Source organism: Oncorhynchus nerka, unplaced genomic scaffold (assembly GCF_034236695.1).
Source record: "Oncorhynchus nerka isolate Pitt River unplaced genomic scaffold, Oner_Uvic_2.0 unplaced_scaffold_1001, whole genome shotgun sequence".
NCBI lineage: Eukaryota > Metazoa > Chordata > Actinopteri > Salmoniformes > Salmonidae > Oncorhynchus > Oncorhynchus nerka.
In genome coordinates this window covers 3238-20737 of record NW_027040295.1, presented here as the reverse complement: position 1 = coordinate 20737, position 17500 = coordinate 3238, and the positions used below count along the sequence as shown (strand labels likewise).

At 47.7% G+C, this 17500-nt stretch overlaps 1 protein-coding gene across 1 annotated transcript in view; it reads left to right on the top strand.

Annotated features, from left to right (window-relative positions):
- The window catches only part of LOC115123212 (ras-associating and dilute domain-containing protein-like), a gene marked incomplete at its 3' end in the record, with an annotated part of 75405 nt that extends 57910 nt beyond the window's left edge, over positions 1–17495 (top strand). Inside the window, exons 16-19 of the mRNA XM_065016391.1 lie at positions 7298–7470; positions 10548–10698; positions 13173–13540; positions 17156–17495. Of these exons, the coding sequence (XP_064872463.1) occupies positions 7298–7470; positions 10548–10698; positions 13173–13540; positions 17156–17495 (1032 nt within the window). The remainder of the gene's footprint in view (positions 1–7297; positions 7471–10547; positions 10699–13172; positions 13541–17155) is intronic.
- Between the last annotated feature and the right edge of the window lie 5 nt (positions 17496–17500).

Below are 17500 nucleotides of genomic sequence, written 5' to 3'. Positions count from 1 at the left end.
CACACACACACATGGACACACATACACACACACACACACACACACACACACACACACATAGACAGACACACACACACATGGACACACACACACACACACACATACACACACACACACACACACACACACACACACACACATACACACACACACACACACACACACAGACACACAGACAGACACACATGTGTTCCATTTGACATTTTAGTAATTTATCCAGGAAGATAGTGTGGTGAGAGGAGGAGTGGGGTGACTTCCAGTCAGTCATTCATCTTGAGATGGCTAGGTGAGACAAAGCCACATCTCCTGGAAGCTCAGAGGTGTGGTGAGTGGGGAGACCTGACCCTTCGACTGGAAGCTAGTGTGGTGAGAGGAGGAGACCTGGTGTGAGAGGAGGAGTGGGGAGACCTTCGACTGGAAGATAGTGTGGTGAGAGGAGGAGTGGGGTGACCTTGGTGAGAGGAGGAGTGGGGAGACCTTCGACTGGAAGCTGTGGTGAGTGGGGTGGTGAAGAGGAGGAGGAGTGGGGAGACCTTCGACTGGAAGCTAGTGTGGTGAGAGGAGGAGTGGGGAGACCTTCGACTGGAAGCTAGTGTGGTGAGAGGAGGAGTGGGGAGACCTTCGACTGGAAGCTAGTGTGGTGAGAGGAGGAGTGGGGAGACCTTCGACTGGAAGCTAGTGTGGTGAGAGGAGGAGTGGGGAGACCTGGAAGCTAGTGTGGTGAGAGGAGGAGTGGGGACCTTCGACTGGAAGCTTGTGGTGAGAGGAGGAGAGGGAGACCTTCGACTGGAAGCTTCGACTGGAAGCTAGTGTGGTGAGAGGAGGAAGTGGGTGAGACCTTCGACTGGAAGCTAGTGTGGTGAGAGGAGGAGTGGGGAGACCTTCGACTGGAAGCTAGTGTGGTGAGAGGAGGAGAGGAGGAGTGGGGAGACCTTCGGGAAGCTAGACCTTCGACTGGAAGCTAGTGTGGTGAGAGGAGGAGTGGGAGACCTTCGACTGGAAGCTAGTGTGGTGAGAGGAGGAGTGGGGAGACCTTCGACTGGAAGCTAGTGTGGTGAGAGGAGGAGGGGGGGACCTTCGACTGGAAGCTAGTGTGGTGAGAGGAGGGTGGGAAGAGACCTTCGACTGGAAGCTATTGTGGTGAGAGGAGGAGTGGGGAGACCTTCGACTGGAAGCTACTGTGTGGTGAGACCTTCGGAGCTAGTGTGGTGAGGAGGAGTGGGGTGACCTTCGACTGGAAGCTAGTGTGGTGAGAGGAGGAGTGGGGAGACCTTCGACTGGAAGCTAGTGTGGTGAGAGGAGGAGTGGGGTGACCTTCGACTGGAAGCTAGTGTGGTGAGAGGAGGAGTGGGGAGACCTTCGACTGGAAGCTAGTGTGGTGAGAGGAGGGGGAGACCTGGGAAGCTAGACCTTGGAAGCGACTGGAAGCTAGTGTGGTGAGAGGAGGAGTGGGGAGACCTTCGACTGGAAGCTAGTGTGGTGAGAGGAGGAGTGGGGAGACCTTCGACTGGAAGCTAGTGTGGTGAGAGGAGGAGTGGGGGAGGAGAGGGGAGACCTTCGACTGGAAGTTAGTGTGGTGAGAGGAGGAGTGGGGAGACCTTCGACTGGAAGCTAGTGTGGTGAGAGGAGGAGTGGGGAGACCTTCGACTGGAAGATAGTGTGGTGAGAGGAGGAGTGGGGTGATTGAAACACCAGGCGGGGTTGCAGCGTTCTGGATAAGTTGCATGGGTTTGACAAGCCCACTGAGAGTCGCAGTAAGTCCAGACGGGAGATGACAAGAGCCTGGATTAGGACCTGCGCCACTTACCTGAGAAAGAGACGTACGTTACGGATGTTGTAGAGGCCAGGAGTCACTACTTTTGACGTTAACAGAGAACAACAGGATTTTGTAACTCTGTGGAGGGGAGACACTGTGGACTTGTCAACCATAATGGAGAGAGGTCTTGGAGTGGGGTATGCCTTCCCCCCTGGAGGAAGGAGCAGCTCTGTCTTGTCGAGGTTGAGCTTGAGGTGTCGCTCCGATCATCCCAAGCTGAGATGTGTGTCGCCACCTGGGTGTCAGCAGGGGGGGGGGGGGGGGGTAAATGAGTGTCATCTGCATAGCAATGATGGGAGAGACTGTGTGGTTTTGACGGAGCCAAGTGACTTGGTGTATAGAGAGGAGAGGAGAACCTAGAACTGGGACTAGAGGACGAGAACTGAGCCCTGGGCAAGCTAACTACACTGCTCAAACAAATAAAGGGAAATAACACATCCTAGATCTGAATGAATTAAATATTCTTATTAAATACTTTTTTCTTTACATAGTTGAATGTGCTGACAACAAAATCACACAAAAATTATCAATGGAAATCAAATTTATAAACCCATGGAGGTCTGGATTTGGAGTCACACTCAAAATTAAAGTGGAAAACCTCACTACAGGCTGATCCAACTTTGATGTAATGTCCTTAAAACAAGTCAAAATGAGGCTCAGTAGTGTGTGTGTGGCCTCCACGTGCCTGTATGACCTCCCTACAACGCCTGGGCATGCTCCTGATGAGGTGGCGGATGGTCTCCTGAGGGATCTCCTCCCAGGCCTGGACTAAAGCATCCGCCAACTCCTGGACAGTCTGTGGTGCAACGTGGCGTTGGTGGATGGAGCGAGACATGATGTCCCAGATGTGCTCAATTGGATTTGGGTCTGGGGAACGGGCGGGCCAGTCCATAGCATCAATGCCTTCCTCTTGCAGGAACTGCTGACACACTCCAGCCACATGAGGTCTACCATTGTCTTGCATTAGGAGGAACCCAGGGCCAACCGCACCAGCATATGGTCTCACAAGGGGTCTGAGGATCTCATCTCGGTACCTAATGGCAGTCAGGCTACCTCTGGCGAGCATATGGAGGGCGGTGCGGCCCCCCAAAGATCATTCTCTAAGTACTAAACCTCAGTCTGGTAATGAATGATCATTCTCTAGACCTCAGTCTGGTAATGAATGATCATTCTCTAGACCTCAGTCTGGTAATGAATGATCATTCTCTAGACCTCAGTCTGGTAATGAATGATCATTCTCTAGACCTCAGTCTGGTAATGAATGATCATTCTCTAGACCTCAGTCTGGTAATGAATGATCATTCTCTAGACCTCAGTCTGGTAATGAATGATCATTCTCTAGACCTCAGTCTGGTAATGAATGATCATTCTCTAGACCTCAGTCTGGTAATGAATGATCATTCTCTAGACCTCAGTCTGGTAATTAATGATCATTCTCTAGACCTCAGTCTGGTAATGACTGATGTGGCAATTGTGCTAGTAGACACACAACAACACACAGAGAGAAACACACAACAACACACAGAGAGAAACACACAGAGAGAAACACACAACAACACACAGAGAGAAACACACAGAGAGAAACACACAGCAACACACAGAGAGAAACACACAGAGAGAAACACACAGCAACACACAGAGAGAAACACACAGCAACACACAGAGAGAAACACACAACAACACACAGAGAGAAACACACAGCAACACACAGAGAGAAACACACAGCAACACACAGAGAGAAACACACAACAACACACAGAGAGAAACACACAGCAACACACAGAGAGAAACACACAACAACACACAGAGAGAAACACACAGCAACACACAGAGAGAAACACAGCAACACACAGAGAGAAACACACAACAACACACAGAGAGAAACACACAACAACACACAGAGAGAAACACACAACAACACACAGAGAGAAACACACAACAACACACAGAGAGACAGAGAGAAACACACAGAGAGACAGAGAGAAACACACAGAGAGAAACACAGCAACACACAGAGAGAAACACACAACAACACACAGAGAGAAACACACAACAACACACAGAGAGAAACACACAACAACACACAGAGAGACAGAGAGAAACACACAGAGAGAAACACACAACAACACACAGAGAGAAACACACACCAACACACAGAGAGAAACACACAGCAACACACAGAGAGAAACACACAACAACACACAGAGAGAAACACACACCAACACACAGAGAGAAACACACAACAACACACAGAGAGAAACACACAGACAGACAAGAGAGAAACACACAGAGAAACACACACAGAGAGAGAAACACCCACAGAGATACCCACAGAAAGAAACACACAGAGAAACACACACACAGAGACACACACAGAGAGAAACACACAGAGAAACACAGACAGAGAGGCACACTTCCATTAGTCTGCCTCAGGGTAAATCCCTAGATGAGGAATGGTGTGTGTGTGTGTGTGTGTGTGTGTGTGTGTGTGTGTGTGTGTGTGTGTGTGTGTGTGTGTGTGTGTGTGTGTGTGTGTGTGTGTCAGCATTTTGACGGAGGAGAGGAAAGCAACTCGTGCTTTAGATTTGTCCTTGACAACCTCCCACTCCCCTTCCCACCTCCCCTCTTCTCCTCTGATGGTCTTTATTATGGGGGGATGGGGGAGGATGAGAGATGTCTGGGATGGAGGGTAAGATGGGGGAGCTAAAAGCAAGAGAGCTGATGACCTTCCTAACAGAGATCTTTCTCTCTCTCCCTTTCTCTCTCTCTCTCTCTCTCTCTCTCTCTCTCTCTCTCCCCCCCTTTCTCTCTCTCTCTCTCTCTCTCCCCTTTCTCTCTCTTTCTCTCGCCCCCTTTTTCTCTCTCTCTCCCCCCATTTCTCTCCCTCTCTCTCCCCATTTCTCTCTCTCTCTCTCTCCCCCATTTCTCTTCCTCTCTCTCCCCATTTCTCTCTCTCTCCCCCATTTCTCTCTCTTCTCCCCCTTTTTTTCTCTCTCTCTCTCCCCCTTTTCTCTCTCTCTCTCTCTCTCTCTCTCTCTCTCTCTCTCTCTCTCTCTCTCTCTCTCTCCCCCTTTCTCTCTCTGTTTCTCTCTCTTTCTCTCTCCCCCTTTCTCTCTCTCTCTCTCTCTCTCTCCCCCCCTTTCTCTCTCTCTGTGTTTGAAAGCACTAGATGTATTAATGTATATATAGACTGTATGGTCACTACGGGGAAGCTCTAGCAGGGCAGAAATTTGACCAACTGACTTGTTGGAAAAGGTGGCATCCTATGACGGTGCCACGTTGAAAAGTCACTGAGCTCTTCAATGAATCCATTCTACTGACAATGTATGTCTATGGAGATTGCGTGGCTGTGTGTTCGATGTTATACACCTGTATACACTTGAAGGGGTGTACACATATATAGTGTAGTTAGTCCACATGCTGCTGGCCATGTAGTGTATCTGTTTCTCTCTCTGTTCATTGATGTTTCTCTGGCGATGGTATCCATGGTAACAACAGGTAGAGCCAATGTCAGATGCCATAGCAACCAGGGCAGAGAGAGGCAGAGAGGAAGAGCGAGGAAGAGAGAGGCAGAGCGAGGCAGAGAGAGAGAGGCAGAGCGAGGCAGAGAGAGGCAGAGCGAGGCAGAGAGAGAGAGGCAGAGTGAGGCAGAGAGAGGCAGAGCGAAGCAGAGAGAGGCAGAGAGAGGCAGAGAGAGGCAGAGAGAGACAGAGAGAGAGAGGCAGAGCGAGGCAGAGAGGAAGAGCGAGGAAGAGTGAGGCAGAGAGAGGCAGAGCGAGGCAGAGAGAGGCAGAGAGAGGCAGAGAGAGGCAGAGCGAGGCAGAGAGAGGCAGAGAGAGACAGAGCGAGGCAGAGAGAGGCAGGGAGAGGCAGAGCGAGGCAGAGAGAGAGGCAGGGAGAGGCAGAGCGAGGCAGAGAGAGAGGCAGGGAGAGGCAGAGAGAGAGGCAGAGCGAGAGGCAGAGCGAGGCAGAGAGAGGCAGAGAGAGGCAGAGCGAGGCAGAGAGAGGCAGAGAGAGGCAGAGAGAGAGGCAGGGAGAGGCAGAGTGAGGCAGAGAGAGAGGCAGGGAGAGGCAGAGAGAGAGGCAGGGAGAGGCAGAGAGAGAGAGAGAGAGAGAGAGAGCAGGGAGAGGCAGAGAGAGAGGCAGGGAGAGGCAGAGTGAGGCAGGGAGAGGCAGAGAGAGAGGCAGGGAGAGGCAGAGAGAGGCAGAGAGAGAGAGAGAGAGAGAGAGCGAGGCAGAGAGAGAGGCAGAGCGAGGCAGAGAGAGAGCTGAGTGGTATTGTGTGTTTGCTGTGACAAACTGTGACCTGTAAACAGATTATATCAGAAGACCATTTCTGCTGAGGACTACGGTCCTGGTTCTGTGTTGTGTTTGTCTGAGGACTACGGTCCTGGTTCTGTGTTGTGTTTGTCTGAGGACTACGGTCCAGGTTCTGTGTTGTGTTTGTCTGAGGACTACGGTCCTGGTTCTGTGTTGTGTTTGTCTGAGGACTACGGTCCAGGTTCTGTGTTGTGTTTGTCTGAGGACTACGGTCCAGGTTCTGTGTTGTGTTTGTCTGAGGACTACGGTCCAGGTTCTGTGTTGTGTTTGTCTGAGGACTACGGTCCAGGTTCTGTGTTGTGTTTGTCTGAGGACTACGGTCCAGGTTCTGTGTTGTGTTTGTCTGAGGACTACGGTCCAGGTTCTGTGTTGTGTTTGTCTGAGGACTACGGTCCAGGTTCTGTGTTGTGTTTGTCTGAGGACTACGGTCCAGGTTCTGTGTTGTGTTTGTCTGAGGACTACGGTCCAGGTTCTGTGTTGTGTTTGTCTGAGGACTACGGTCCAGGTACTGTGTTGTGTTTGTCTGAGGACTATGGTCCAGGTTCTGTGTTGTGTTTGTCTGAGGACTACGGTTCAGGTTCTGTGTTGTGTTTGTCTGAGGTGTTCAGTCATGTCTCTCAGAGCAGTGAGGACAGATTGTCATATTCCCAGACTATAAGCCTATTAGGGGGGAGGGGGTGATGGGGGGGGGTACCCATTGGCTGGGGTGGAGGGGGATGGAGCTGTACCCCTGGGGTGGGGTAGGAGGGGGTGAAGGAGGAGGAGGAGGGTTGGACGGGGATTAGCTACCTCTTAAAGTGGCACTAATGACTCCAGTCTCCTTTTCACCTCATTTAATACCTACGATTTACTGAACAAAAGGCACCTCTCCATAGGTGGTCCAGGTTAGACATGAGAGGGAGGGAGAGGGAGAGGGAGAGGGAGACAGAGAGACAGAGAGAGAGAGATAGATAGATAGATAGATAGATAGATAGATAGATAGATAGATAGATAGATAGATAGATTCCGAGCCCTGCCCTAGGAACTCCTCAATGTGTTCTACGACAGACTAATCAGACAGGTGTGGAATGTGTTCTACAACAGACTAATCAGACAGATGTGGAATGTGCTCAACAACAGACTAATCAGACAGGTGCATTATTTGTCCATGTGTGTGTGTAGGTCCGTCGCGGGGCTGGTTCCAGCGCTCTAAGGTTCTCCAGGTACAGGCCTGTGTCAGGATGGTTCTAGAGTGGACTAGGAAGGCGGGGCTTAGTTACCTGGCAGACAAGTTCTTCAACAAGTTCAACAGCGCTGTCAGCATCCTGGCCACACCTCCTCAGCAGCTAACACAGGTAACATCACACACCTGACCTCTAACCCTGTCAGCATCCTGGCCACACCCCCTCAGCAGCTAACACAGGTAACATCACACGCCTGACCTTTTCTCACCTTAAAGGTCCAATGCAGCCATTTTTATCTCAATATAAAATCATTTCTGGGTAACAATGAAGTACCTTACTGTGATTGGTCACAAATATTTATCTCTATATATATTCTGATATATTTATCTCTCTATATATTTATCTCTATATATATTCTGATATATCTATCTCTCTATATATTCTGATATATGTATCTCCATGTATTGTGATATATTTATCTCTCTATATATTCTGATATATTTATCTCTCTATATCTATATTTGATATATTTATCTCTATACATATTCTGATATATGTATCTCTATATATTCTGATATATTTATCTCTCTATATATTCTGATATATTTATCTCTATATATTTATCTCTCCTTATATATTATCTCTCCTTATATTCTGATATATATATATATATATATATTATATATATTTATCTCTATATATTTATCTCTCTATATATTTATCTCTCTATATATTCTGATATATTTTTCTCTCTATATATTCTGATATATTTATCTCTCTTTATATTCTGATATATTTATCTCTCTATATATTCTGATATATATATCTCTCTATATATTCTGATATATTTATCTCTATACATTCTGATATATGTATCTTTATGTATTGTGATATATTTATCTCTCTATATATTCTGATATATTTATCTCTATATATTTATCTCTCCTTATATTCTGATATATGTATCTCTCTATATATTCTGATATATTTATCTCTCTATATTCTGATATATTTATCTCTATATATTCTGATATATTTATCTCTCTATATATTCTGATATATTTATCTCTCTATATATTCTGATATATTTATCTCTATATATTTATCTCTCTATACATTTATCTCTCTATATATTCTGATATATTTATCTCTCTTTATATTCTGATATATTTATCTCTCTATATATTCTGATATATTTATCTCTCTATATATTCTGATATATATATCTCTCTATATATTCTGATATATTTATCTCTATACATTCTGATATATGTATCTTTATGTATTGTGATATATTTATCTCTATATATTCTGATATATGTATCTCCATGTATTGTGATATATTTATCTCTCTATATATTTATCTCTCTATATATTCTGATATATTTATCTCTCTATATATTCTGATATATTTATCTCTCGAAATATTCTGATATATTTATCTCTATATATTCTGATATTTTTATCTCTCTATATATTCTGATATATTTACCTCTCTATATATTTATCTCTATATATTCTGATATATTTATATCTCTATATATTCTGATATATGTATCTCCATGTATTGCGATATATTTATCTCTCTATATATTTATCTCTATATATTCTGGTATATGTATCTCCATGTATTGTGATATATTTATCTCTCTATATATTCTGATATATTTATCTCTCTCTATATTCTGATATATTTATCTCTATATATTTATCTCTCCTTATATTCTGATATATGTATCTCTCTATATATTCTGATATATTTATCTCTCTATATTCTGATATATTTATCTCTCTATATATTCTGATATATTTATCTCTCTATATATTTATCTCTCTATATATTCTGATATATTTATCTCTATACATTCTGATATATGTATCTTTATGTATTGTGATATATTTATCTTTATATATTCTGATATATTTATCTCTATAAATTCTGATATATTTATCTCTCCATGTATTGTGATATATTTATCTCTCTATATATTTATCTCTCTATATATTTATCTCTATATATTCTGATATATTTATCTCTCTATATATTCTGATATATTTATCTCTCTATATATTCTGATATATTTATCTCTCTTTATATTCTGATATATTTATCTCTCTATATATTCTGATATATTTATCTCTCTATATATTCTGATATATTTATCTCTCTATATATTCTGATATATTTATCTCTCTATGTGTCTAGATGACTTGGAATGTGCTGTGTGTGGACCACCCCAGTCTAAAGCTAGTCTATATATATATATTCTGATATATTTATGTATATATTTCTCTATATATTCTGGTATATGTATCTCCATGTATTGTGATATATTTATCTCTCTATATATTCTGATATATTTATCTCTCTATATATTCTGATATATTTATCTCTCTATATATTCTGATATATTTATCTCTCTATATATTCTGATATATTTATCTCTCTATATATTTATCTCTCTATATATTCTGATATATTTATCTCTCCATATATTCTGATATATTTATCTCTCCATATATTCTGATATATTTATCTCTCTATATATTCTGATATATTTATCTCTCTATATATTCTGATATATTTATCTCTCTATGTGTCTAGATGAGTTGGAAGGTGCTGTGTGTGGACCACCCCAGTCTGAAGCTAGTCTATATATATTCTGATATATTTCTCTATATATTTCTAGATGAGTTGGAAGGTGCTGTGTGTGGACCACCCCAGTCTAAAGCTAGTCTATATATTCTGATATATGTATGTATATATTTCTCTATATATTTCTAGATGAGTTGGAAGGTGCTGTGTGTGGACCACCCCAGTCTAAAGTCTATATATTCTGATATATGTATGTATATATTTCTCTATATATTTCTAGATGAGTTGGAAGGTGCTGTGTGTGGACCACCCCAGTCTAAAGCTAGTCTATATATTCTGATATATGTATGTATATATTTCTCTATATATTTCTAGATGAGTTGGAAGGTGCTGTGTGCGGACCACCCCAGTCTAAAGCTAGTCTATATATTCTGATATATGTATGTATATATTTCTCTATATATTTCTAGATGAGTTGGAAGGTGCTGTGTGTGGACCACCCCAGTCTAAAGCTAGTCTATATATATATTCTGATATATGTATGTATATATTTCTAGATGAGTTGGAAGGTGCTGTGTGTGGACCACCCCAGTCTAAAGCTAGTCTATATATTCTGATATATGTATGTATATATTTCTCTATATATTTCTAGATGAGTTGGAAGGTGCTGTGTGCGGACCACCCCAGTCTGAAGCCGGTTCAGCTGCATGGCCTGTTGACCCAGTACCAGTTGACAGCTGAGATGGGGCCTGTTCCAATCTGGCAGCCCAGCAGTGAGGATGAGGCATACATATACAGGACAGGTACCTGCTGGGGGGTACCTGTCCTGTATCAGTTTATACCTGTCTGTTGGGGGGAGGGGGTACCTGTCCTGTATCAGTTTATACCTGTCTGTTGGGGGGGTACCTGTCCTGTATCAGTTTATACCTGTCTGTTGGGGGGGGGGGGTACCTGTCCTGTATCAGTTTATACCTATCTGTTGGGGGGGAGGGGGGGTACCTGTCCTGTATCAGTTTATACCTGTCTGTTGGGGGGGAGGGGGGTACCTGTCCTGTATCAGTTTATACCTGTCTGTATTCTAACCCTTGCTCTGTGTGTATTCTAACCCCTGCTCTGTCTGTGTGTATTCTAACCCCTGGTCTGTCTGTGTGTATTCTAACCCCTGCTCTGTCTGTGTGTATTCTAACCCCTGCTCTGTCTGTGTGTATTCTAACCCCTGGTCTGTCTGTGTGTATTCTAACCCCTGCTCTGTCTGTGTGTATTCTAACCCCTGGTCTGTCTGTGTGTATTCTAACCCCTGCTCTGTCTGTGTGTATTCTAACCCCTGCTCTGTCTGTGTGTATTCTAACCCTTGGTCTGTGTGTGTCTGTGTGTATTCTAACCCCTGGTCTGTGTGTGTCTGTGTGTATTCTAACCCCTGCTCTGTCTGTGTCTGTGTGTATTCTAACCCTTGATCTGTGTGTGTCTGTGTGTATTCTAACCCCTGCTCTGTCTGTGTGTATTCTAACCCCTGCTCTGTCTGTGTGTATTCTAACCCCTGGTCTGTCTGTGTGTATTCTAACCCCTGGTCTGTCTGTGTGTATTCTAACCCCTGGTCTGTGTGTATTCTAACCCCTGCTCTGTCTGTGTGTATTCTAACCCCTGGTCTGTGTGTATTCTAACCCCTGGTCTGTGTGTGTCTGTGTGTATTCTAACCCCTGGTCTGTGTGTGTCTGTGTGTATTCTAACCCCTGGTCTGTGTGTGTCTGTGTGTATTCTAACCCCTGGTCTGTGTGTGTCTGTGTGTATTCTAACCCCTGCTCTGTGTGTGTCTGTGTGTATTCTAACCCCTGGTCTGTGTGTGTCTGTGTGTATTCTAATCCCTGGTCTGTGTGTGTCTGTGTGTATTCTAACCCCTGCTCTGTCTGTGTCTGTGTGTATTCTAACCCCTGGTCTGTGTGTCTGTCTGTGTGTATTCTAACCCCTGGTCTGTCTGTGTGTGTCTGTGTGTATTCTAACCCCTGGTCTGTGTGTGTCTGTGTGTATTCTAACCCCTGGTCTGTGTGTGTCTGTGTGTATTCTAACCCCTGCTCTGTCTGTGTCTGTGTGTATTCTAACCCTTGATCTGTGTGTGTCTGTGTGTATTCTAACCCCTGCTCTGTGTGTGTCTGTGTGTATTCTAACCCCTGCTCTGTCTGTGTCTGTGTGTATTCTAACCCCTGGTCTGTGTGTGTCTGTGTGTATTCTAACCCCTGCTCTGTGTGTGTCTGTGTGTATTCTAACCCCTGCTCTGTCTGTGTCTGTGTGTATTCTAACCCCTGCTCTGTGTGTGTCTGTGTGTATTCTAACCCCTGCTCTGTGTGTGTCTGTGTGTGTCTGTGTGTATTCTAACCCCTGCTCTGTCTGTGTCTGTGTGTATTCTAACCCCTGGTCTGTCTGTGTCTGTGTGTATTCTAATCCCTGGTCTGTGTGTGTCTGTGTGTATTCTAACCCCTGCTCTGTCTGTGTCTGTGTGTATTCTAACCCCTGGTCTGTGTGTGTCTGTGTGTATTCTAACCCCTGCTCTGTGTGTGTATGTGTGTATTCTAACCCCTGGTCTGTGTGTGTCTGTGTGTATTCTAACCCCTGGTCTGTGTGTGTCTGTGTGTATTCTAACCCCTGCTCTGTCTGTGTCTGTGTGTATTCTAACCCCTGCTCTGTCTGTGTCTGTGTGTATTCTAACCCCTGCTCTGTGTGTGTCTGTGTGTATTCTAACCCCTGCTCTGTCTGTGTCTGTGTGTATTCTAACCCCTGTCTGTGTGTGTCTGTGTGTATTCTAACCCCTGGTCTGTGTCTGTGTCTGTGTGTATTCTAACCCCTGCTCTGTGTGTGTCTGTGTGTATTCTAACCCCTGCTCTGTCTGTGTCTGTGTGTATTCTAACCCCTGGTCTGTGTGTGTCTGTGTGTATTCTAACCCCTGCTCTGTGTGTGTCTGTGTGTATTCTAACCCCTGCTCTGTGTGTGTCTGTGTGTATTCTAACCCCTGCTCTGTGTGTGTCTGTGTGTATTCTAACCCCTGGTCTGTCTGTGTCTGTGTGTATTCTAACCCCTGGTCTGTGTGTGTCTGTGTGTATTCTAACCCCTGGTCTGTCTGTGTCTGTGTGTATTCTAACCCCTGGTCTGTCTGTGTCTATGTGTATTCTAACCCCTGGTCTGTGTGTATTCTAACCCCTGGTCTGTCTGTGTCTGTGTGTATTCTAACCCCTGGTCTGTGTGTATTGTAACCCCTGCTCTGTGTGTGTCTGTGCCCCTCCCCCAGTGGACCTTTTGGAGAGTTTCGAGAACCACCCTCCCATCGTCCTCCCCAGCGGGGGGTTCAGAGTGGACCTGGACAGTGACTGTCTGGAGGACAGCATCTATAGGCAGCTGCTCTATGTCAAACACTTCCTCTGGGGGCTGCGCACACACACTCACACACACCCCACTGTCAACAACACACACACTCACACACACCCAGCTGTCAACAACACACACACTCACACACACCCAGCTGTCAACAACACACACACTCACACACACCCAGCTGTCAACAACACACACACTCACAATCACACCGCGGTTAACGGGACTGGAACGAGCACGAGCACCGGGACGAGTACCACACCCGCAGACTGGCAGGAAGCACAGGTAGGTCACGTGATGGACACACACACTCACACACACACTCACACACACACACACACACACACTCACACACACACACTCACACACACACACACACACACACACACACACACACACACACACACACACTCACACTCACACTCACACTCACACTCGCGCACACACACACACTCCTTGCAGTAATCTGGGCCATGTGCCTCAGCAGCTGTGGTTCTTTAGCAGTTACCAGTAATCTGTTACATGAAATACCAAAGCCCTCTAAGGCATCCACACACACACACACACACACACACACACACACACACACACACACACATGGATGTGCACACAGACAATACTCCTCCCCCCTCCAATAACTCTGCAAGAACTCAGACTTGCCGCATATGTTGGTCACACATCCACCCTGGAGGTGCCAAGTCCCAGACATGACATCTACCCCGGAGGAGCCAAGTCCCAGACATGACATCTACCCTGGAGGTGCCAAGTCCCAGACATGACATCTACCCTGGAGGAGGAGCCAGGTCCCAGACATGACATCTACCCCGGAGGAGCCAAGTCCCAGACATGACATCTACCCTGGAGGAGGAGCCAGGTCCCAGACATGACATCTACCCCGGAGGTACCAGGTCCCAGACATGACATCTACCCCGGAGGTGCCAAGTCCCAGACATGACATCTACCCTGGAGGAGGAGCCAGGTCCCAGACATGACATCTACCCTGGAGGAGGAGCCAGGTCCCAGACATGACATCTACCCCGGAGGTACCAGGTCCCAGACACAAGTCCCAGACATGACAGCCACCCTGGAGGAGGAGCCAGGTCCCAGACATGACATCTACCCCGGAGGAGCCAAGTCCCAGACATGACATCTACCCCGGAGGTACCAAGTCCCAGACATGACATCTACCCTGGAGGAGGAGCCAGGTCCCAGACATGACAGCCACCCTGGAGGAGCCAAGTCCCAGACATGACATCTACCCTGGAGGTACCAAGTCCCAGACATGACATCTACCCTGGAGGAGGTGCCAGGTCCCAGACATGACAGCCACCCTGGAGGAGGAGCCAGGTCCCAGACATGACAGCCACCCTGGAGGAGGAGCCAGGTCCCAGACATGACATCTACCCTGGAGGTACCAAGTCCCAGACATGACATCTACCCTGGAGGAGGTGCCAGGTCCCAGACATGACAGCCACCCTGGAGGAGGAGCCAGGTCCCAGACATGACAGCCACCCTGGAGGAGGAGCCAGGTCCCAGACATGACATCTACCCTGGAGGTACCAAGTCCCAGACATGACATCTACCCTGGAGGAGGAGCCAGGTCCCAGACATGACAGCCACCCTGGAGGTACCAAGTCCCAGACATGACATCTACCCTGGAGGAGGTGCCAGGTCCCAGACATGACAGCCACCCTGGAGGAGGAGCCAGGTCCCAGACATGACAGCCACCCTGGAGGAGGAGCCATGTCCCAGATATGACATCTACCCCGGAGGAGCCAGGTCCCAGACATGACATCTACCCTGGAGGAGCCAAGTCCCAGACATGACATCTACCCCGGAGGAGCCAGGTCCCAGACATGACATCCACCCTGGAGGTGCCAAGTCCCAGACATGACATCTACCCCGGAGGAGCCAGGTCCCAGACATGACATCTACCCTGGAGGAGCCAAGTCCCAGACATGACATCTACCCCGGAGGAGCCAAGTCCCAGACATGACATCTACCCCGGAGGAGGAGCCAGGTCCCAGACATGACATCTACCCCGGAGGAGCCAAGTCCCAGACATGACATCTACCCTGGAGGAGGAGCCAGGTCCCAGACATGACATCTACCCCGGAGGTACCAGGTCCCAGACATGACATCTACCCCGGAGGTGCCAAGTCCCAGACATGACATCTACCCTGGAGGAGGAGCCAGGTCCCAGACATGACATCTACCCTGGAGGAGGAGCCAGGTCCCAGACATGACATCTACCCCGGAGGTACCAGGTCCCAGACATGACATCTACCCTGGAGGAGGAGCCAGGTCCCAGACATGACATCTACCCTGGAGGAGGAGCCAGGTCCCAGACATGACATCTACCCCGGAGGTACCAGGTCCCAGACACAAGTCCCAGACATGACAGCCACCCTGGAGGAGGAGCCAGGTCCCAGACATGACATCTACCCCGGAGGAGCCAAGTCCCAGACATGACATCTACCTCGGAGGTACCAAGTCCCAGACATGACATCTACCCTGGAGGAGGAGCCAGGTCCCAGACATGACATCTACCCTGGAGGTACCAAGTCCCAGACATGACATCTACCCTGGAGGAGGAGCCAGGTCCCAGACATGACAGCCACCCTGGAGGAGGAGCCAGGTCCCAGACATGACATCTACCCCGGAGGAGCCAAGTCCCAGACATGACATCTACCCTGGAGGTACCAAGTCCCAGACATGACATCTACCCTGGAGGTACCAAGTCCCAGACATGACATCTACCCTGGAGGAGGTGCCAGGTCCCAGACATGACAGCCACCCTGGAGGAGGAGCCAGGTCCCAGACATGACAGCCACCCTGGAGGAGGAGCCATGTCCCAGACATGACAGCCACCCTGGAGGAGGAGCCAAGTCCCAGACATGACAGCTACCCTGGAGGAGGAGCCAAGTCTCAGACATGACAGCCACCCTGGAGGAGGAGCCAAGTCCCAGACATGACAGCCATCCTGGAGGAGGAGCCAAGTCCCAGACATGACAGCCACCCTGGAGGAGGAGCCAAGTCCCAGACATGACAGCCACCCTGGAGGAGGAGCCAAGTCCCAGACATGGCAGCCACCCTGGAGGAGGAGCCAAGTCCCAGCCAGCCACCCTGGAGGAGGAGCCAAGTCCCAGACATGACAGCCACCCTGGAGGAGGAGCCAAGTCCCAGACATGGCAGCCACCCTGGAGGAGGAGCCAAGTCCCAAACATGACAGCCACCCTGGAGGAGGAGCCAAGTCCCAGACATGACATCTAGCCTGGAGGAGGAGCCAAGTCCCAGACATGACAGCCACCCTGGAGGAGGAGCCAAGTCCCAGACATGACAGCCACCCTGGAGGAGGAGCCAAGTCCCAGACATGACATCTACCCTGGAGAAGGAGCCAAGTCCCAGACATGACAGCCACCCTGGAGGAGGAGCCAAGTCCCAGACATGACATCTACCCTGGAGGAGGAGCCAAGTCCCAGACATGACAGCCATGGTAATCAGATTAAGGCTTTAGGACCAGTAAGTAGTGAATCAGGAAGGCTGGATGGATAATTCTCTGGTGTTACTGAGAGAGGCCCACTGGAGGGAACACACACACAGTCCTGCCTTTAACAGTATTCTAACTGTGTGTTGTTTTATCCCCCCCCCCCCCACACACACAGTCCTGCCTTTAACAGTATTCTAACTGTGTGTTGTTTTATCCCCCCCCACACACACACACAGTCCTGCCTTTAACAGTATTCTAACTGTGTGTTGTTTTATCCCCCCCCACACACACACAGTCCTGCCTTTAACAGTATTCTAACTGTGTGTTGTTTTATCCCCACACACACACAGTCCTGCCTTTAACAGTATTCTAACTGTGTGTTGTTTTACCCCCCCCAACACAACCTCCAGAGGGAGTTCCCTCCATCCCACAACAGTCCCCGGTCAGGAGGGGTGGAGGAGTGGGTGAGGGACAGAACCCCAGGCCAATCTCACAACAGTGTGAGGAGAAATGGCACCGCCCCCCACCTCCGGCCGACCACCCAGGACCCTTCGTGCCTCCTGACTTCGCCCAACACGCCCCGGAACCCCGAGGGGGGTGGGGCTGACCTGGTTGGACACGCCTCCCAGGTCAACGGCTGCAGTCATAGCAGACCTTCAACGAACGGGAAGAAAAGCAACGGACTAGAGGGTAAAGACTCCTGTTTATATACGGGTAACATACACAACGGACTAGAGGGTAAAGACTCCTGTTTA